Source organism: Panicum hallii, chromosome 5 (genome assembly GCF_002211085.1).
Source record: "Panicum hallii strain FIL2 chromosome 5, PHallii_v3.1, whole genome shotgun sequence".
NCBI lineage: Eukaryota > Viridiplantae > Streptophyta > Magnoliopsida > Poales > Poaceae > Panicum > Panicum hallii.
The window spans coordinates 8,615,547-8,636,732 of record NC_038046.1 but is presented as its reverse complement, the minus strand read 5'-3'; the positions used below and the strand labels follow the sequence as shown (position 1 = coordinate 8,636,732).

Here is a 21,186-nt window from a genome sequence, read left to right as displayed (position 1 = left end):
GCGACTGTATCGTTTCTGTGCTCATGTTTTTCTTCTCTCTCAAAGTTATCCAGTATTAAACAAATGGCAAGATCACCAAAGAGAATCGAATCCGAGGAGGAAGCGCTCATCAAGAGGCCGCTAGTACAGAGAATCAGGACCTCTCTTTCACAGCCCATTAACAATGGCTCCTCCTACCTTTCACCACTAACCAATCGCTAACCCAATTGCAAATCCACACCCAATACCACCGTTAGTGAGACAAACAATCATAGAGGAGAGAGAAAGCATGGCACTGGAGCAGCAGAGCTAGATCAGCAACCACACCAAAACAAAATAGATTAAGCTATCTCGTGAAATAAAAACCACCATAAAGAAAAAAGAGAAAGAGAAAAAAAGCACCATTCACACACACAAATAAAAAAAGAGAGACAAATATGTGAGAATGCGATAGAGTGACATACAAGCCAAAGCCAAAGTCCTCTTCCTCCCTTTTATCCCTACTTCTTTAGCATCTCATCTACCATTGCCTCTCTCTCTCTCTCTCTCTCTCTCTCTCTCTCTCTCTCGATGCGTCTTTGGAATTTGAGACCCGATTTTGTTAAGCCCTGCTAGTACTACTACCTCAAAGGGGGAAATAGGTTTCCATCCTAATAGTTTTCTTCGGGAGTCATAAATTCACCTGCCGCGTCTAGTATTTCGGAAATATTTTTATTTAAGGCAGGAGAGAGAGAAGGAGGGAGGGAGGGGAGAAGTAAGCAGCAGCCGAAGCCGAGCTATCTCTCTCTTTCCCTCACCCAGCTCTCAGATCCAAAGCCGGAAGGAAATCACGCCAACAAGCCTTAGCCCTAGATGCGCGCCACGGCCTGCTGCCGGCGCTGCTGCTGCTGCTGCTACTGCTACTGCTTCTAGGATTATTCCTGCGGAGATGCTGGGCGTCGAGCCCGACGGCGGCGGCGCGTCCTCCTCCGCTGCAGGTGAGGCTTCTCGCCGCGTTTGATCTGTTCGCCGGTTTGTTCGGTTGTTGTTGTTGGTTGGCTGGTTGTTGGTGCTGTTCGCCTGTTCGGGTCGATTTGGTGGGTGCTCTGGTCGGCGCCTCTGTTGCTGCGTTTCTGGTGCGAATCTTCGGGCTCTGATGGAGAATTATTCCCGTGAGGCCTCTGGGTTCAGGAAGCTTGAGAAAAAATCGATTTGTTTCCTGGGATTGTTTCCTGTGCTGTTGCTGCGTTTAGTTCGTGTTTATCGCTCGTAATCTGGGTTGAAAAAGTTGTCCCTTTCCCATTCTGAGATGATCTGACGTGCCTTGCTGCAGAGAATTTTGACGCCGGGCAGTACGCCTTCTTCGGGAAGGAGCCACTGGAAGGGTTCGAGCTCGGCGGTTTGGAGGACGCCGGCGGCGATGGCAATGGCGGTGGATTCGGTGGGCCAGAAGAGGGTCTGTATCGTCTCTCCTCTGTTGGAGAAGAGGTGCGAATTCGGGAGCCATCATGTCCACGTAGCGTCCATATTTTGTTATAAATTATCTGTCTCCCGTTCCTGGTTCCTGCGTTTGGTTCCCATGTATGCTTTATCTCTTTCTGGGTAGCACGTCAATTTTGCATGGCCCCGGCAGATAGTGGAGGATTAGTGCGGGGAGCAATCCGGAATATATTCCTGTGGGCCGCAAGGGCAAAATATAGTGGAATTTAGGCTCTCATCAGTAGTGCTGTCGAAATTGGGCACTTGAATGATTGTAGTGGAAAATTGCGTACTTGATTGTAGCCACCCTTGATGTGTGGAAAGAATCATTTGGAGTTTGCTTGGTAGCACAAGAGCTTTATTGTTAGGATGGAGCAGAGATGGAAGAAGAGTATTCTTGCACACATCCTTTTGTTAAATTGTTAAGACACTGCCTAGTGTCATAAATGTAGGATAAAAAAATATTGTAAAGTTCTTTTTTTTCAGGAGAAAGGGTAGCGATACTGATTATCTATTCGGATAAAGTGCCAATAATGAAATAAATAGTGTTCACAGTGACCTTTCTATCACAAGCCTATTTCCAGCACCTTTGTGACTTTTAATTCAATTGCTGCCTATGGGTCACACAAGTGTTGGAGATTTCAGTGTGGTTGAGCTTCTGGAATACTTTTCATTGTGTTGCTCGACCCCTAGATACTTTTTTAAGGGATAAACTGACTTATTTCGGCATTTTGGGATCCATAGTGGATTGCAAGGATAACCATAATGACTCGTTACACAATCAGTTCGGTGATAATGTTGCTGTTGAACAATCTAGATGATATGTTGGTAGCTAATGACAGTTAACATAACTTACTGTTGGTAGGAGTTATTTACTTTGAGTTAACGAGCACATCTAAGACTGTTACTTCAAGTCATATGATGAGCTTCTCGGTGGGGCACATGCATGTGTAACTATACACATCTTCTAGTGCTTTTATTTCTTCTTCTCATTCTGAACTCTGAAGCTCAATATTCATACTCTTGCGAAGTGTTTTATTTTCAACTATTGTACTATGCAGATGGACGATCTGAGTAACTTGTCTGACATTGATGATCTTGCAAGCACCTTTGCTAAGGTATGTTACTTGTTGCTTCAGTGTTTTATTTTGAGATTCCTGCTTTGAAACTTAAACTGTATCTGGCTTTGATGTACTTGCTGCCTTTCCTCTGGAATGGAGGTTTCTGCATGTTTGCTTTGACGTGCTGCAGCTGTTGCTCCTTTTTAAGTAGCAGATTTTTCTGGGCCATTATGCTTTATCATACTTACACGAGTAGATAGTCCTCATTCTTTCACGATTCAAAATGTCATCTAGGTTATTGAAATGATGTTAGGATAACAGATGTAAATATTTTATTAATGGAATCGACTTAGAGTTCTCAATGTAACTTGAAAGCACAATTCAAAAGCAACCTTTATGCTTAATGGTACCCATTGAAGTTTTCGCTATCACCATAGCAGACAGATGTTTATTAGGCAGCGTACCAGTGAGGCAGTGCCCCCAGCTAGGCTAGATAATGAGCCAGCTTAAACACAGATATGTAGTTCTTTTGGTATGACAATGACACGAAGCTTAGGTCCTACTTAAGGTCTTTTTGCCCCTAAATTCCTAGGCTGTGGCGATGGAACATGTTTCGGGAGGCTGTTATTGTTTTCTAAGGATAATCTTGTATAAGGATGGCTTTGTCTTAGCCTTTACTTTTGTGCTTTCTTACTGTTATGCTTTGTTTCTGTTACTTGACACACACTGAGAATTCACATGTTTCACTGGCAGTTGAACCGAACCATTAGTGGAACCCGGAATCCTGGTGTCATCGGGGACAGGCGATCCATTTCAAGAGGAAGTGAGTGATATTTCTTCCCTTATAGCATGCTGGTCTGAAGTTTAGTACTGTGGGCCTCTGGGGTTTATTTGTGGTATGATCTGGTATGAAGTCTGGTGCTCAAACTTTAGTGGTTTCAGAATCATGAGTTCATGGTTGACGTATATAGCGTCATCACCAGAATCATCAGTAATTTGACTGCTGGGTGTAGAATATCGTGGCTGTATATATATACCTAATATTTTCTCGGTGTATTTGTCCTAACATGGGTATTTGTGAATTTGAGAATATATCATGTCAAGAGTCTGATATAATCATAGCCTTCAGAAGTTTTTTGCAGAATTATCTGTCAGTTTGCTGTGTTAAATTTTGTTTAAGATTTCATGTATCCTCAAAGTTCAATGTATGCCTAAGTTTCAATTTTTCACTGAACCATGCAATAACTTTTTCAGGTTCTTTAACTGTTGATTGGGCTGAGGATGTAGAGTATTCAAACTGGGTAGATCAGGATGCATTTGAAAATGAGGAATTCCAGGAAAGTAAAAGATGGTGGTCATCGAATTGTTCAGTTCAGCAAGGGGACTCCAACTCCAGGCCACTAAGTCGAACATCTTCTTACCCTCAGCAGCCACTGCAGCACCGGTCAAGTGAACCTATCGTTCTACCGAAAACCACTTCATTTACCTCCTTTCCACCACCAGCTGCTGGTGGTAGTAGATCACCTTACCCTGCTCAAGGCCTTACACGTCATGGGAGTATTCCATCAATTGGTGCTGGGCTCCAAATGGGTTCGCCGAGCATGTCACTTTCTGCTTCTCCATATCATATGGTTGGACCATCTCATGGGCTACCATACACAGGAGGCATGCCGTATGGAGCTCTTAACCTGCCTGTAAACAATGATTGGTCAAACCAAGCTAACCCTTTCACTGGGGAACATATTAATCTACTGCCCAACTTATTACATAAACAATTATCGCTTCCTAATAGCCCAATGTCGTCACTCCTATTTTCTCAGCATCAGCAGAGATTGGCACAGGTCCAATCATCCCATCAGAATTACCTCAATACACCACCACACATGTTATACCCCCACCACTCTGCAGAGATAACAGGCAGGTTTGATTCTGTTGGCAGTTCTCATTCATCAAGAGACAGGAGATCAAGGTCTGGAAGGGGAAAACATAATATTCGCTTCTCTCAACCACCATCTGATACTGGTAGCCAGAATGGTGATAGTGGAGGTATAAAGTTTAGATCCAAGTACATGTCATCTGAAGAGATCGAATCGATTCTGAGAATGCAGCATTCTGCAAGCCACAGCAGTGATCCTTATGTTGTTGATTACTACCATCAAGCTTGTATGGCTAAAAGGGGTGCCACTTCTAAGCAAAAAAATAACTTCTCCCCAGCATCAATGAAAGACTTACCATCCAAGTCTCGATCCAGCAGTGATCAGCACACATATCTTCAGGTTGATGTTTTTGGAAGAGTGTCTTTTTCTTCCATACGTAGGCCTCGGTCTCTTCTTGAAGTTGACCACCCTTCATCCGGTGATGGCTCTCATGATCAGAAGTCCACTATGAGGCCCCTGGAGAAAGAACCAATGCTGGCAGCAAGAGTGACTGTGGAAGATGCCCTTTGCCTTCTTCTTGAGGTGGATGACATTGACCGGCTGTTGCAGTCTAGCCAGTCACAGGACAACAGTTTCCAACTGAAGCGAAGACGGCAAGTCCTCCTTGAAGGTCTAGCTGCATCACTTCAGCTTGTTGACCCTCTCGGACCCAGTAAATCTAGTCATTCATCTGGGTTAGCCCTGAAGGATGATGTTGTTTTTCTTCGTATTGTTTCTCTGCCCAAAGGACGTAAGTTTTTAGCACGGTACCTTCGGCTTCTTGTCCCTGGCAGCGAGCTGAGCCGGATAGTATGCATGGCTATTTTTCGCCATCTGAGGTTCCTGTTTGGGGGTTTGCCATCAGACTCTAGTGCAGCAGAAACTACAATTGCTCTTGCAAAGACTGTTTCGTCTTGTGTGCATCACATGGAACTTGGTGCTCTTAGTGCCTGCCTTGCTGCTGTTGTCTGCTCATCAGAACAGCCACCTCTCCGCCCTCTTGGTAGCTCTGCTGGTGATGGGGCTTCTCTAATTATTAAATCAGTTCTGGATCGAGCAACTGAGTTGCTGACTGATCATCATGTCGCAGCCAGCTACACTGTGCCAAACCGGACTCTCTGGCAGGCATCATTTGATGCTTTCTTTGGGCTTCTAACAAAATACTGTGTCAGTAAGTTCGAAAGTATTCAGCAGATGCTTGTCATGCAGGCACCAAGCCCAGTAATTGGACCTGAGGCTTCCAAAGCTACTAGTAAGGAGATGCCTGTTGAGCTACTTCGTGCAAGCCTTCCTCATACAAATGAGCAGCAACGCCAGAGACTTCTTGATTTTGCTCAAAGATCCATGCCGGTAACGGGTTTCAATCCCCCGGGTACTAGAGGTGGACACATCAGTTCAGAATCCGTTCCTGGTTGATGTAACTGAAAGAGAGACCGCAAGGCCAAAGAGTCAATGCTGTAAAACATTGATGCAATGCTCTTCAGATGGTAATTCTTGTATCTGAAGACATGGATGCCCCATCATAAGTTGTGAGCAAGCTTGAAGAAGTTTCATTGGCTCAGGAAATTAGCCTTCACTTCAGGTTGTGACGTAAATTTAGGTTTCAGAGTAATCCAATAGACCGATAATCTCCCTTCTGTGGGTCATCTAATATAGCACCCACCTGATGGTTATAACTATGCATGTACGTACCTATACTGTTGTAACTCTGTGCAGTGTTGAAACTGGTGGTCATATGGGGCAATTTAGTTTTTAACATTTATCTGCTCCAGCGAAGAAGACCAGTAGTGGGCGTAGTTTTTAGCCTGCGAAGAAGACATCCGGCTGGCAGGCGCATTTGCATCCTTCTGTCTAGCAGTGGTTGTACAGGTTGGGTTGTCAGGGGCTTTCTGCCTGTTCTTTTTTACGAGTGGAAGGTGCCCAGTATCAGGTGTCATTGTGGTCTGGTGTCTTATTTACTTCAGTTAGGGCAAAATGTGTTCGAATAATGGAGTACTCTTGTTAGGCTTCTGAAAATTTACTCTCTTCTAGCTGCCCTTCATCCTTACTTCTAAGGTTTCAGGATAGTGTATGATCCAGATACCCACTGATATTGTTGTAGTGGAACTCTGGAACCAAGTGTACCCTTACAACATTTCTACAGTTGATGTTCTTCATAGGTCATTGAACTCGTTTGCTCATTTGCTTTGTATTGATTCTACTATTAAGCTACCCCAGTTTTTCTTCTGACGTAAGGGAGTCGGCAAGGGAGTATTTTGCCGCTAGTCTGGATGCAAATGCATAGTTTTGGGTTTTCTTTGTTGATTATGCTTTCATTGTGTCCCGCTATCTTCCTAGTGGAATCTGGAGCTGTCTGCCTTGTGTAAGTTGTGTGGTTTTCAGAAGGTTATTTGTTAGCTCCATGTAACAGCGTGATGTGAAAAATGTTGATGTCTCATTGACTTCTTTGTTGGAATGAGCCAGTGAGTTACAGTTGCTCTCGTGCTATTGTTCGAACTATTATTGTGGGATTCTGCATAGCTATCTGACTCTCGTCTCCTGGCGTATAGCATAATGTTGTTGCGTTTAGATATTTTTCTGAAGAGGACAAGGGAATTGCCTCCTGCAGAAGATCGATAGTATGCTCATGCCGAAAGTGATCTTAGGCTCTTGCTTGAGCTTGTTTCACATGTGATCAGCCATCTGACCATCCGTCGTGAAGCTGTCTGGAATTCCAGAAGAAGCGTATGATCCCTTCAGAAATCAGTGATTCAGTGGTCAACTCCTGCATCTCTGACAAAGTCGGGGCGAAACCTTGCGTTCCAGACGGCGCCAAAGCTCGATCAGATGGAAATTCAGCCAAGAACGATGCATTTCGACTAACTTTGTTCAACAACCACAACCCGTTTCTTCCAGTTTCTGACCAAGGCAATGTAGATTTTTGGTCGAATTCCTTGTATATCTAAGGGAGGCTCGGAACGAGCAGCTGGCAGGCTGGCGAGCTGAGAAAACCGACCAAAACCATCCTTGGTATCATCGCCTCCCCAATATTTGGTTCCCATTTTACCCCTGCCTTCCGAAACCATCCAGTTGGTTCGCCCCCGAACCAGGGGTAAAACGGCGACACTAAAACCTCTCGCATCGCTCGCTTCGAACCCATCGCCACCGCGGCCGCTACGCCCCACACCACCACGAGGCCGCGAAATCCGGCGCCCCCGATTCCGCCGGCCGCGATGCAGAGCTCGCTCGCGCGGCCGCTGCGTCCCCCGGTATGGGCTGGTCGCGGTGGGAGCGGCGACCCGCGCGTCTCGGCCTCCGTGGTGCGGTGCCGCGCCGAGGCGGCGCCGCCGGTGGGCACGGCGGCTAGGGCGCCGGTGGGGCCGTACACCGGGAGGGACCCCGAGGTGAAGAAGCCCGCGTGGCTGCGGCAGCGGGCCGCGCAGGGGGAGAAGTACGCGCGCCTGCGGGAGTCCATCGGCGAGCTCAAGCTCAACACCGTCTGTGTCGAGGCGCAGTGCCCCAACATCGGCGAGGTACGAACGCGCACCGATGCTTCCCTTTTGCGTCATGCGGTCGTATTAGCGAGCCTAGTTTCAGCTGATCCGCGCCGGCAATTTCTGCGAGAGGAGTGCTTTGGTTTTGGTGTTGGGCTTGACGGAACCGGTTTGCGTTTGGGGCGCAGTGTTGGAACGGAGGCGGAGGAGCCGGCGGGGAAGGGGACGGCATTGCGACGGCTACGATCATGGTGCTCGGCGACACTTGCACGCGCGGCTGCCGGTTCTGTGCTGTGAAGACCAGCAACAAGCCGCCGCCCCCTGATCCCCTGGAGCCTCTGAACACGGCTTTGGCTGTTGCAAGCTGGGGGTATGATCTCTAGTAACCCTGTCTGGTTGATTATCAGTAGACTAGAACCGTTGGCTTCTCATGATTTTGAGCTGCTGATTGATGCAATTGTAACTGGTAGCGTCAAAGGAGAATTAACAGTGCATTTTTATTACAGTTAGATATTAAACACGGTTCATATGCTGCTTATGTGCTGTGATTACATGATTGATCTGAGGAATGCTGTTCTTTCCAGAGTAGATTATGTTGTGCTGACCAGTGTTGATAGAGATGACTTGCCTGATGGTGGAAGTAGCCATTTTGCTCAGACAGTGAAAGCTTTAAAGGTTTGCCTTATCCCATATATTTTGGTGCAAATTAATCTGTTAGATGATGAACTTGGATAAAAGTAATGTGCTGATGTTTTCTGAATCTTCGCTTCAGGAGCTCAAACCTGGGATACTGGTGGAGTGCTTAACCTCAGACTTCCGAGGTGACCTGGAGGCTGTCTCATCTTTAGCAAACTCCGGTCTAGATGTCTATGCGCACAACATTGAAACAGTGCGGAGTCTACAGCGAATTGTGAGGGATCCTCGAGCAGGGTAATGTACTTAGACTGACTTTAGTGGCATAATGCATACTAGTTAGAATGCCGTTTCATAGAAACTTGAAGCACCAGTGACTCATCAATTTCCACATATCACTTTTAAGATTATCAGATTACTCTCCATTGAATATTCTGAAACATCTAAAGTTCAAACAGTCACTAGTTCTAGACCTCTAGGCGTTAACCATTAAGGTTGTGCTATTCTTGACTAGAAGGCACATCTATATTTCAAACTAGTTCCATACTCTTGGTAATTTTGTACATATATGTGCTCGGTTGAGTATTCCATCCCAAAAAAAAGCAACTCAATATGTTTTTTTTTTCTACTTGTACATATGGGTGCATGTACTATGACCACCATCAATGTGCCTTGAGTGATGCAAACTTTGAGAACTCAATGACCAACCAATCTTCTAATCATTGCAATTTCTATTCACGAACCTTGAGGTTCTCTGAATACCTGTGGACCTACATGTACAAGTGATCTTGTGATAAATTGTTTTACTTAATTCAGCGGAATGGCATAGTAATTTCAACATCTGATGTTTCTTACGAGAATAGTCTGTGGAGTCCTGGCTGAAACTGGCCTAACAAAGACAAACTGGCGTTTGCCTTTTTGTTGCAGGATTCTAGCACTTCCATCAATTGATAACATGACTGTACATTTGCAATGTGACCAGGTTGAAAATTGTTAAAATTGTTCTCTGAGCAACCATGGATCTAACTCTTCCCAGCTCTACCAACCTTAGTAATTCTGGAATTATTAGGTCGCAACTGCTGCTATTAAAGCCATAAATGTGGTGTTGTGTGAAGGTGGTGTGTTGCACAATATACAAAAAGAAATATGTAGATATATTTTTCTCTAAAATCTCCTTGCAAGCTTAAATTAGGAGCAGAGTTTTAAATGACTATTTTGGTGAGTTTTCAAGTTGTTAGTTTCTAATCTTGGTCAGGTTTTTATCTTTGAACTTAATTTCCTTTATTTAACTGCAATGCTCTAAGGGCCTGATTATCATTGTGTTTTTCTTACCTGATGTGTCTCATTTGAGTCATAGAATCTATTGAAGATCTCAACGATAATGTTGATGGCATTATTCACAGAAGTAGTGGAAATTAGTATCTTCTGCCTGTGCTATATGATGTACCATGCTCTCTAAGATTGTTAGCATTTCTTTTGCTGTCTCATTTTTGCAGATATGAACAGAGCATGGCAGTTCTCAAGCATGCAAAAAGTTGCAGGGAGGGCATGATTACAAAGTCTTCAATCATGCTTGGTCTTGGAGAGACTGATGAGGAGGTTAGACAAACCATGATGGACTTACGGGCCATTGGTGTTGATATTCTTACTTTGGGCCAGTATTTACAGGTTAGCCCAATTCCCACAGCACATTCCCATCGAGTCCAGTTATCCCTTCTTCCTGTGATTAATGCTGACAAGACTTGATGTCACAGCCAACAGAAAGGCATTTAACAGTAAGAGAGTATGTGACTCCTGAGAAGTTCCAGTTTTGGAAGGAGTATGGAGAATCGGTGGGTTTCCGTTATGTTGCCAGCGGACCCTTGGTAAGTGATGCATATGTTCTGGTTACTCTCTTCAGTTGTTCCCTGCGTATTGCAAATAAATAGCTACAAATAAGAGACTGTATATGCCACTACTCTGAACCAAATGGTACTACAATGCATATCTGAAGTTCTGCAGAACAATATATGTTTGATTTCCCAATCATAAAAATCAATCAAGAATATAGTTTGCGGCTAAGTTTTCAGATTATTAATTTGTGTGGAACATTTGCCACGCTGTTGTTTGTTACTGCTAATACCAGCAACTTGCAATAACTCACTATATGTCGTGTGACATTTATCAGGTTCGGTCTTCATACCGTGCAGGAGAGCTCTTTGTCCAAAATTTGGTCAGAAATAGCAAAACTGTGTCTTCCTCATCTTAGCCAAATATCTTCTGCAGAAGCAATCCATGGGATCCTTACATACTGGATGTTAAGAGCGGCAAAACAAAAGTAGGATGGCAAAATCATTCGATTCTTCTGAAAGCTGAGCCTGGCTTTTGTTTTCTTTTCTTTCCGGATGTTGCATACACACTTTTGCTCTCTGCTGTATGTAGTTGCCCCTGGATAGAGAAAAACGAGGATACCAAATCTTTTCTGTATCATTTACTTTGACACCATATATGAAAAGCTGTTCGAAAATGGTCCAGATGAGACTGTCTCCTTGTTGTGGATGACACAATGCTTTGTTCATCATTTGCTTAAAAAAGAAAAGAAGGAAAAGCTGAAGAAAAAGAGGGGTATCGCTTTATTCTCGTGTCCACGGCTTCCCTAGTGTACCCGAATCATGACAAGCAGATGAGCTGCGTCTCATCATAAACTTGCCGAGCTGCCGGAACTCATGAGATGCTCTACATCTCCTTACGCACTCGGTGCTGCGCATCATGCGCTCCAGTGCGATGAAAGCCGCACGGTTTCTAAGCTTAAAACAAGATGAGAAACGCCGACAGCCAGCAGCATTACAGGAGTTGGATTCAGTTGCAAAGGAAGAAATGACATACTCCGGGTGCAATTCTAGTTTTTTTAAGCAAATTAGTGGTTTCGCGAAAAGATTCTCGTACCCTTATTTGTTGACTATATGCAGTTAGTTTTGATATGCAAATTAAATTTAACTACTTAGTTAGGGAGGTAGTTGAGATTCAATTTCTATAATTGTATTTTTATAGAATTTCTTTCGAATGCAGGAGCAAACTTCAGATCCAGGAGCAAAAGAAGCAAACAGACGTAACAGTCACTCCTCGCCCCGCCACGCGCGACAGGCGTGCGAATAACCGGGAAAGTGGCGCGGCGTCGCTGCACATGTAGCGCCATTGGTTGGCCCCGGTGCGCTCCAGATCTGTGTCAGTAAGACACCTGCTCCAGATCTCGTGGTTATTTTCCCTTTATGGCAATAAGAGTTGATTATCTCTCTGATAGCTGTTTGACCGGACAACAATAACTACTTTTGTTGGTGGACTCCCTGTCCTTGCTAAGTTCTTTTCTCAAAGGCTAATATTTATATTAAAAAAAACTTTGGCTTTGAGACATGTGCTCAATTTCAAAATAGGATATTATTTGTACGGCTCTACCACATACAAAAACTTACACAAGTTCATACAAAACGTTCAAATGGACCCAAAAAAAATACAAAAAGAAACTTGACATGAGTTTGCGGAGGTGATGAAGCAGCATGTAAAATTTCTAACTTCAAACGCAATATCACCAGGAGAAAAAACACAAACACACAAATTTCAGTGAATTTGTCTATTAATAAGCCCACAAGCCACAGCAAGTGGAGAAGATTTATTTTTTCACAAGACCCTACTGGAAACATCTTCAACTATGCCCTACAGAAATTTTATAATGAATATACAGTTTAGAAAAAGAAAAGGTGACCCTACAAGCACATATCCTATATCCACCCCATGGCCAAGAAATTGCATGGGTAAGGTACCACCTGGAATTTAAATTTGAACTAAACATGGACTAACATGTATCCCAAGTCCCAACTCTTCCTCAATGTCAATGATGTAGACATAGGGTGCATGTACCAACATCAGAATCTGAGTAATTTTCAGAAGAGCGACTTCCTGGTAGTCAGGCAATATAATGTTAAGGAGGTCCGAATGAGATCTTAAGTTCTTCACAAAACAGGGTATTTACAATACAATCAAGCAGCACTTGACACGTGCCAGACAGTGAAAAAGACAGATCCTACAAACTTTTATGTTCCCAAGAAATAGTTCTCCAATTTCAACAGCATGGTTTTAACTTTAAAGTTATCGGTGATGACCATACTGCAGATCTAAAATTCATTCGATATCAAATCCCTTCTCTTGGAGCTCCTGTATAACCTCATTCCTCATACGAAGCCATAGCTTCTGCGCTTCCTGCTCAAATTTTTTAGACTGCAACTGCTTCTGCATGTTTTCAGAATCCATATTGGCATCAGCAAAACCCTTGGGTCCAATTGTGGTTCCAAGAGCACCTCCGCTTTTTATAAACTCCTCAACTGCCTCTTCATCACCAGGGTACGGGAACTTCCTGCGCTCATAAAGGTGTGCCATTTCTTTTTCTTCCTGAAAAGGACAATCATTCACACTTTATGGCCAACAAGATGATGTAATGCAGCAAAGGCGAGATTTATCCTATACTTTATATGTGTTTCCTGAAAACCAAAAAACTTATCAGCAAAGTCATCGTTGGCGCTGTATAATTACAACAGCTTTTCAAGCATAATGTATATCCAAAATTTATTCTTGTTCATGGTCGAGATGTATCTTTGTCAGCATAATGGGAAGTAGTTATCAACAAATAAGAGCAAAATTATACGTTTCATACTTCAGAAAAAGATAACTGTCTTGGGGGCATATCCAATATAGAATCTATATCAACTGCGCAAGAACCAAATCTGGCTTAAATTGTATATGTGCAGGCTTCACATGAATAACTTTGCCAAAATCAGTACTGTTGCTTCAAAGCTCCTTAGGTTCATTTGAGTGCGGCTCCCCATTTGAGGTGGCACAGGAATCCAAGGAAAACCTAAAGTCAAAGTAATATGAAAAGGCTGGAAGTGTTCCAATTATTCCGACACAATTAACTGATCCAGCATATAGCCATTTTATATCATAACGCAGGTTTATCTTTTTAGAATTGTTCATATATATGTCATGTCCAATGCTTTGAGATAACACAGCCTGATCTTGCTGCACAAAATTTCACATTTTATGGTGTAATAAGAATCTGTCACAACTGATTTCACCATAAAAGTGTTACAATTAGGTGCCAATAAGTTCTCTAAATCTCAGTAAACAATTTGGCACGTGCATTAGGGAAGAGAGCATAGTTGCACACTGCAGAACAACTGATGGGCCATAAGACAACGAAGTTTCATGACACAAACAATGAAACAACTACACAAAAAATAAAAAAAAAACCTATCAGGATCAATATGCAAGGCAATGAGTTCTGATTTCTAACAATGTCATTACTTCTTCTTAAGCATCTTTATGATTATTGTCCTATCTTTTAAAATTCAGGGTATAAGCTAATGTCGGGATAAATTTTCAAACACAGCCTAGCCCTGAAGTATTACAATTTCAGGGTGAGGAGATTAACTTAAACCAACAAAGATTATTGCAATGATGCAGGACATAACTGCACTAATACCTGGTCCACTTCTAGCCAGTGATGGAGCCTGCTGGGGGCTAGGCATCAGTGTTATATTCTTTTTCTCATGTGAGTAGATATGTGAAACCCCAATTCTAAGTCTCTAATTTCAACAGGATAGACAGGATATATGGATTTGTGCATACATATGTACTCCGTATATTCCCAACTCCCTAGTAGATCACGTTTTGATTTCACTCATCTCTGTCTGCATTAAGGAGACAACTATAGACTTAAAAAAAAAACTCAGTCTGCGAGGGGCAAGCCGCCCCCTGAGCGTTAGAATAAGAAGGTCTTCTCACGTAGACCGAGAAAATCCCCGACCCCCTGCCCCACCCTTACACAGGGGTACCATTGCCCGTACCATTTCCCCATGTGAGAGCGGGTCGAGAGCGGGCTGAACCTTCCATGTGCTTTGGCGTGGAGGCAGGTGAGGGGATTTTTTTAACCCCAGCCTGAAATTCGCTCCCACGGGGAGTCGAACCCAGGACCTGGGGAGGTGCTACTTGAGCCCATCTAACCAAGTCAGCTAGAGGGTCGTTCGCAGACAACTATAGACTTTACAATTGATGCAATCAAAGATGATTTCAGTCTCTACTAAAAAAAAAGATGATTTCAGTCTACTAAAAAAATGATGATTTCAGTCTGGAGAAACATCATCTAGTATGTCTTAAGTAAACACCAAACATAGCAGTAATTTTTCAATTTTATTTTGTATGATTTCAGTCTATAAAAATAAAAAAGATGATTTCAGTCTGGAGAAACACCGTCTCGTCTAGTACACCTTAGACACCAAATATAGCGGTCATGTTTCAACTTATTTTGGATTCTGTGCAACAGGGGCGGGGCGGGCCTAGGGGGAATTCAAGGGTATTCCTTGAATACCATATTTTTACTAATCAATGGTATTAAAAAATATACATGATAAAAAATAGGGTTGAAACAGTTAATTGTTCCTGTAGCTTTTGAATAACCACTCTTCCAATCCTGGGCGCGCCTCTGCCATGCAACAAAATGACCTTGACCTTACAATAACAAGATGAACGATGGTTTGGGGCTACTTACAACACAATGTGAACGATGATTTATTTGGTCCCATTGGCCCCAATTATGTTAAGTTTCTGGCTCCGTCCCTGCTTCCAGCCAAATAGGGCATTCTGCGTTCTTGCAATACATACCAATGAACAAGAACACGTCAGGGGCAGTGAAGCAGCTGTACCTTGGGGCGTGGCTTGAGCGTCCACCAGCCGAGCGGCGACGTCTCGTTCCAGAGCCAGGCGACGCCAAAGAGAGTGTAAGTGCAGAGCATGGCCTTGCCCATCTGCTTCCAGAAGTAGGCAGGGGAGGACCCAGCATAGGACATGGGTCTACACATGTACACCCGATAATTCTTGCAAACGAAATCGAAGTTAGTAGATAATATATTATAACTGGATTCAGATCCGAATACAAATAGTTTTGTTAGGGTTTGGGGTGTTCCGTCTCGCACAGCAGAAGGAAAGAGATGGGGCGGGCATACCTGCAGGATGCGCTCGTCGCCGGCAAAGGGCTGGGCGAAGACAGGACAAATGGCGCCGCCGCTCGCCCAGTCGTCGCCGCCAGGGAAGGAAGAGCAAGGGAGGAGAGAGCCCGAGAGAAGGGAAAGGTTTAAGAAAGAGGGAGGAGATGAACCTGTGGCCCTGAGCGGGAGGGCTGTCAATGAGCCGAGCTCGAGCGAGCCACGTAAGGGTAGTGTTTGGATACCCGGTTAGTGTCCGTCGTATGAGATATTTAACAATAATTATTAAATATTAGATTAACTATAAAATTAATTATATAAATGAAGATTAATTCGTGAGACAAATTTATTATGCCTAATTAGTTCATAATTTGATAATATTATGCTATAGAAAATATATGTTAATGATGGATTAATTAGGCTTAATAGATTCATCTAGTGAATTAGTCTTCGTTTATGCAATTAGTTTTATAATTAGTTTATATTTAAAATTTTCTCATTGGTATCTAAACATCCGATATAACAGGACTAAAGTTTAGTCACCGAATCCAAACAGCCTGTAAAGCTGGAGGATCTGAAACCGAGGTCGATCTTAGCCCGAGATGTTCTTAATTTTTATTATTGGAGACCATGATGTAGCGATTTCACGGCAATAGTATTGATAATGGATAAGAAGATGCACATATAAGACTAGTCTCAACAGAAATTTTATTGCATTAAATATTATACTACATGAGCAAATTTGTTGATATGGTAGGGTCATTACAAGGAGAGAGAAATGAAAGTTTCATGGGATGCGAGAGGAGTTTCATCCCTATAATATTCATCCGGTTTGTTTACCAAATTCACAGTCTTCGTAATAGTGCAATAAACTATACATTAAGATTGGCCTAAAAGATGCATTTAATTAAATAAATAAATAGAAAGAGAAGCATATCAGTACATTTAGCTTTATTCCCTCTAATAGTTTAATTTCCAAAATTGAATTATTCTCTTTTGATATTCTCATTGAGTTGACATCTTAGAAATAATATGGATGAGTGTTCGATTTCCGTGCAGAGTAATTTTTTTTAAAAAAGATTAGTGTACTTATACGATAACATCGAAAATGAGGAGCTGTGGTTAATGAGATGATATGTAAAGTTCTTCTGCTTGATTATCGTACCAAGATAAAATAGAGTAAGGTTCTTCTTGTACCAGATAAAATAGACCTACCGAAAGAGAATAGAGAGAGTATTATTTTGTACCTGTTTTAGCTTGTGTCGTATAGTAGCTCGCTAGCTAATGCAAGGCTCTGACCTCCAGTTATATTATTTTAACTTTCAATGGTTGGAAAATTTAATTAATAGAGGTAGCAGGGTGCGTGCACATGCCACGCAAACTGAAATACTCGAGCTTCATCAAATACCTCAATCTCGGATCATTAGAGCTCGCGAGCTCCAAATTAGATCCAAGCTTAGCTTGATTCCAAATATAGCTTAGCTTGAATTGAGTTTCCAGCGAGTCAAATATAAATAGTTCACGAGCCTTGAACTTTTCTGGTAACCCTACTTAGGGATAGGGTTGAACCGTGAATGCTCAGCAGATCAGCAGGTCATCAGACCATAGTATCGGGACGAGCACGCATGCTAATATGGTGGGTACCCTCGTTGTTGCTAAAGTCAATCTCACGATAGCCAGCATCGTGAAGGATGGTAGGAGATTTTTTTGAGAAAGGGAGATGGGTGGCATGTATGAAAGTGTTAAGAAGTACTTAAGATCAAAACTTTATTTGAAAGGATTTTAAGCGAGATGTTGTTATGTAAATTTAATTATATTGTGATGATATTTAAACCAATAAGATTAATAAATACTTCACAGTATCATCCGTAGCAGCATACGGGCATATTTGCTAGTGTTATAACAAATTGTTCCAGCTAAGAAAAATCTTATTCCACCTAAATGTTAGAAAGCATACCCTGCAACACTTCAAATCATATAGTGGACCAAAGTATCACATTGATAAATATTTTATGTGCGAGCTATGTAACAACTAACATAAGTTATAAATAAATTATAAATAAAGTACCAGACAACCATACACAAGAAGATATGCGAAATCTTTATTATTTAATCTTGAGAAGATATTACCTAAAAAGGATGGAATGTATGTTTAAGTAATGATTTTTATCTTGTAAAATAATATATGTTTCAAACTAGGCATAATGATTTTTATTTAAAATATGGTTAAGTATAAATAATACTTTTAGAGATCATGTACATTTTATTTTTAAAGTCTAGGTCCGCCAGTGAAAGTAGGCATCCTCCTTCTCGAAGCTCATCTGCCTACGCCTCCACCCACATGCAAATAAATACAGCGTAGAATGAAAGAATCATAAACCGCGAGCAAGGCAAGGCAGATAGGCAAACCAAGGAACCAGCGACGGGGATGGAGGGCGCGCACCTGAGGAGCCTCCGCGCCTGCGGAAAGTTGCGCAGCACCATGCCGACCTGCGTACCGGAGAAAGATGGATGAGGATGACCCTATGCGGCATTTCTTCAAACAAGGTGCGGGCAGAGTAGGAGAGGCCGAGAAGCGGTCAATGTTGTAGGATTCTTAATGTTGAGGGTGGGTGGCCCGGTAGGAGAGGTTCAAGGGTGCGGCCACCATGTGGAACGCCACCCAAAGTAAAGATGGCAACAGATACAAATTATCCCGCGTACCCGTGGATAACAAACCGGGCGCGAGCACGGGTTTAAATATGTGCCCGCAGGTACGGACGCGGATACGACTTTAAACCCGACGGGTAGGGCATGAAAAAATGTTATCCGCACCCATAAACCCACCAACCCCGCTTTAGAAGCTGACATGTGGGTCCAAAATACCCGAATATATAAACTTGAGTTAGGGTTTCACCCCTCGCACTCACCCCTCCTCTTAGATCTCCACTCCTGGGTCCTGGCCGCCACCCGAGTACCGACTGCCCCTAGCCCTAGCCCCCCTCCCAGGCGCTCATCCGGCGCCTCCTCCTCCTCACGTGAGCGGCGCGCCACCCCCTTGGCTCCTCCTCTACAGGCACTGCCGCCCCCTCCTCCTCCCTATCGGCGTTGCAGCACCTTCCTCCCAGCGCATGCGCACTGCCGTCCCCTCCTCCTCACGCGGGTGATGCCGCCACGCCCTCCTCCCAGCGCGCGCGCCGCCGTCCCCTCCTCCTGCATGTGCGCCATCCCCTCCCAGCGCGCGCGCCGCCACCCCCTCCTCCTGCGCGTGCGCCGTCCCCTCCTCCCAGCACGCGCACCGCCGTCCCCTCCTCCTGCGCGTGCGCCGCCGTCCCTCCTCCTTGCACGTGCGACGCCGCCGCCCCCTTCCTCCTCCTAGGCGTCGTGCTCACGCCGCGTGCCCCCGGCGCCCATTTGCGGGTACACAGGCGTGCCCGCGGGCACGGGATACCTACGGATAGCGGGCACGAGCATGATTTTCTACACGTTGCGGGTGGCGGGCGCGAATGCAGGCATGGATTTTGGCTCGCTGATACAGGTACATAAAGCAAGTATCCGCACAGATTTTACCCGTTGCCATCTCTAACCCAAGGTCTTCATGGATGTAGTAGCCTAGAAGGGCGGAGGGAAGAGGCGGCGCCGGCCAGTGGGCAGTGGCGGAGCCGTGGAGACCACAAAGACTTGAGCCAAGGCCAACACCGAATGCCACACTGCCACGCTAGTTCGCATAATAATAGTACACAACATAAAAAAGTGAAGTATGAAATCTTTTATAAAAAAGTAAAAAGTAAAGTACCAATTTATAATTTTGATGATATTTTGATTCAACAGGTGACTAGGAAAAAAGAATTAGACTCTCCTTTTAGCCTCATTTTGAAAATTGAGATTACGCTCAGAGATGATTTGATGCTAAAAAGAGAAAGGGTGAAGAAGGAAGTAACAAAGGAAATGAAAAAGAATGATAACCATACCAGCTCTCATATGTCCTAAAGAGTTTAGAAACTTTAGAATTGGAGCGAGGAATTTGGAATTTTTAAATTACTTGTGTTGTTGGGATTAGTGGAAGGTCATGAAATATTGCTGATTGATGGTGAAGGCTGGTGGCGGGAGGAACGGCGAGATGGTGAGAACCCCGTGTGGCGTGGTGGTGGAAGATAATTAGTGCTGGTAAAAGCATTAGGGTACTATAAATAATAGTTAACATATATATAATTTTTTAGTCATTAGAAACAGAATAAATAATGCCAACACTTGGTACGTGAGAGAGGATTATTTTACTCGACATTAATATTATTATTATGTAACGATATTAAGATTATTACCTCTGTTGTGTACGATAAGATCTCAATATCGTTGGTCTATGCTGTACCGCCTGCAACTAGTCACTTCTTGCTCTCTGAACCTAATTGCATTTGTTTTTAGACGTCCAGAGTCCCAACCCCATTTACCTAAAGTTTTCACACCCATTATGATTCTTTTATGAAGATTATTTCATTTCACTAGGATAAGCCTATGAAAATATTCTATTAGTACAATTTTATGATGCAAACTTTCTGCTATTAAATTCGAACTGAAAATACTTGCTCATGAGTTCAGACTTCAGAGAGGAGTACCCTGTCAGGTGGAGCCTTGGATTTTAGGGTTTCGGTTCTGCGCTTTGGATCCATGAAACTTTTGGCGCTCCCCAATGATCACTGGATGCGCCACCTTTGGAACGGAGGATCCATGTGAGTGAAAGCGAGAGCATGCACTGCCGGCGATTGCTGAAGCACACCGAGATTTTTATAGGAGGTGGAGCAGGAGCAGTTTTGTTTCCCGAGAAAGTGCAGTCAAAGTGGCATTATCAAATGGACACGCTTGGTCGGTCTTGTGCTCCAAAGCTCAAAGCGCCCGGGGAAAGATGAAAAACTGAGACCGATGTCCCAAGCGCCCGAGATCCAATGTGGTTGCAGTTTCTAGTGGTGTTCCTGCAGCTATACTGTCTGTGCCATCTGCATATAATTGTACCATCTGCTTAAAAGAATCAATGCTACACTTAAAATCTTCTAAAGAAAGGAGGTGACTTAATGCTCGTCATGTTCCAAAGGGGGAGAAAAAGGAGGCAATGGAACCATCATCGACCTGCCTTTTTGCTGGTGCTTTGTTTTCAACCAGATTTTTAGTAGTGGTTTGTTTTGTGCCTGATGCTATATAGCTCAAATCAAGATAGTAGTTATAGAAAAAAAAAGATATTAGCTTCTATATAGAGAAAGACTGCAAGAGGTGATGCTCATCGTTCACCGGTTGCATCGTGGTGCTAGTGGCGGTACTCCGTAGCGACCAAGACAAAACCGTATGATTCTACATCCAGAAAAACCCGTATTCACCGTACGGGAATCGACCGTTCGGTATGCATTCATTCCATGCTGATTAGCCATGCATGGGCCAACTCATTTTTCCAAGTCACGGAGTATATCGCAGTAGCAGTAGTACTTGGATGTCTCTGCATGAATACAGGTGTGCAGGAAGTCGCAGCAGGACAAGCTTTAAAATACTGTATCGCTTGATCCGGGCCAATCCCATCATGCAAGGCGTGTGCTGTGCCTGTGCGTACGCTTCCATGGCGGCTCGGTTAGTTTTGGTTCGCTAGAATTGCTGTTCTATGGAACCAAACATAAGAAAAACTTACGTTAAATCT

The 21,186-nt window shown here is 43.6% G+C and overlaps 3 protein-coding genes across 3 annotated transcripts; 2 read left to right on the top strand and 1 right to left on the bottom strand.

The window, feature by feature from the left end:
* Positions 1-499: 499 nt before the first annotated feature.
* On the top strand, positions 500-6,643 carry LOC112895320 (protein PAT1 homolog 1-like). The gene is made up of 5 exons (XM_025963267.1): positions 500-956; positions 1,292-1,446; positions 2,499-2,555; positions 3,252-3,321; positions 3,753-6,643. Exons 1-5 carry the CDS (start codon positions 908-910, stop codon positions 5,828-5,830), a joined length of 2,409 nt encoding a protein of 802 aa, XP_025819052.1. The 5' UTR covers positions 500-907; the 3' UTR covers positions 5,831-6,643.
* A 794-nt stretch (positions 6,644-7,437) lies between these two features.
* LOC112895321 (lipoyl synthase 1, chloroplastic) lies at positions 7,438-11,035 on the top strand. Its single transcript, XM_025963268.1, has 7 exons — positions 7,438-7,926; positions 8,076-8,257; positions 8,472-8,562; positions 8,660-8,817; positions 10,017-10,188; positions 10,275-10,385; positions 10,688-11,035. The coding sequence occupies exons 1-7, from the start codon at positions 7,627-7,629 to the stop codon at positions 10,766-10,768; spliced, it is 1,095 nt and encodes a 364-aa protein (XP_025819053.1). The 5' UTR covers positions 7,438-7,626; the 3' UTR covers positions 10,769-11,035.
* A 1,392-nt stretch (positions 11,036-12,427) lies between these two features.
* On the bottom strand, positions 12,428-15,754 carry LOC112894453. The gene is made up of 3 exons (XM_025962176.1): positions 15,552-15,754; positions 15,252-15,422; positions 12,428-12,942 (listed from the first exon to the last, which is right to left on the bottom strand). The coding sequence occupies exons 2-3, from the start codon at positions 15,405-15,407 to the stop codon at positions 12,676-12,678; spliced, it is 423 nt and encodes a 140-aa protein (XP_025817961.1). The 5' UTR covers positions 15,408-15,422; positions 15,552-15,754; the 3' UTR covers positions 12,428-12,675.
* Positions 15,755-21,186: the final 5,432 nt, after the last annotated feature.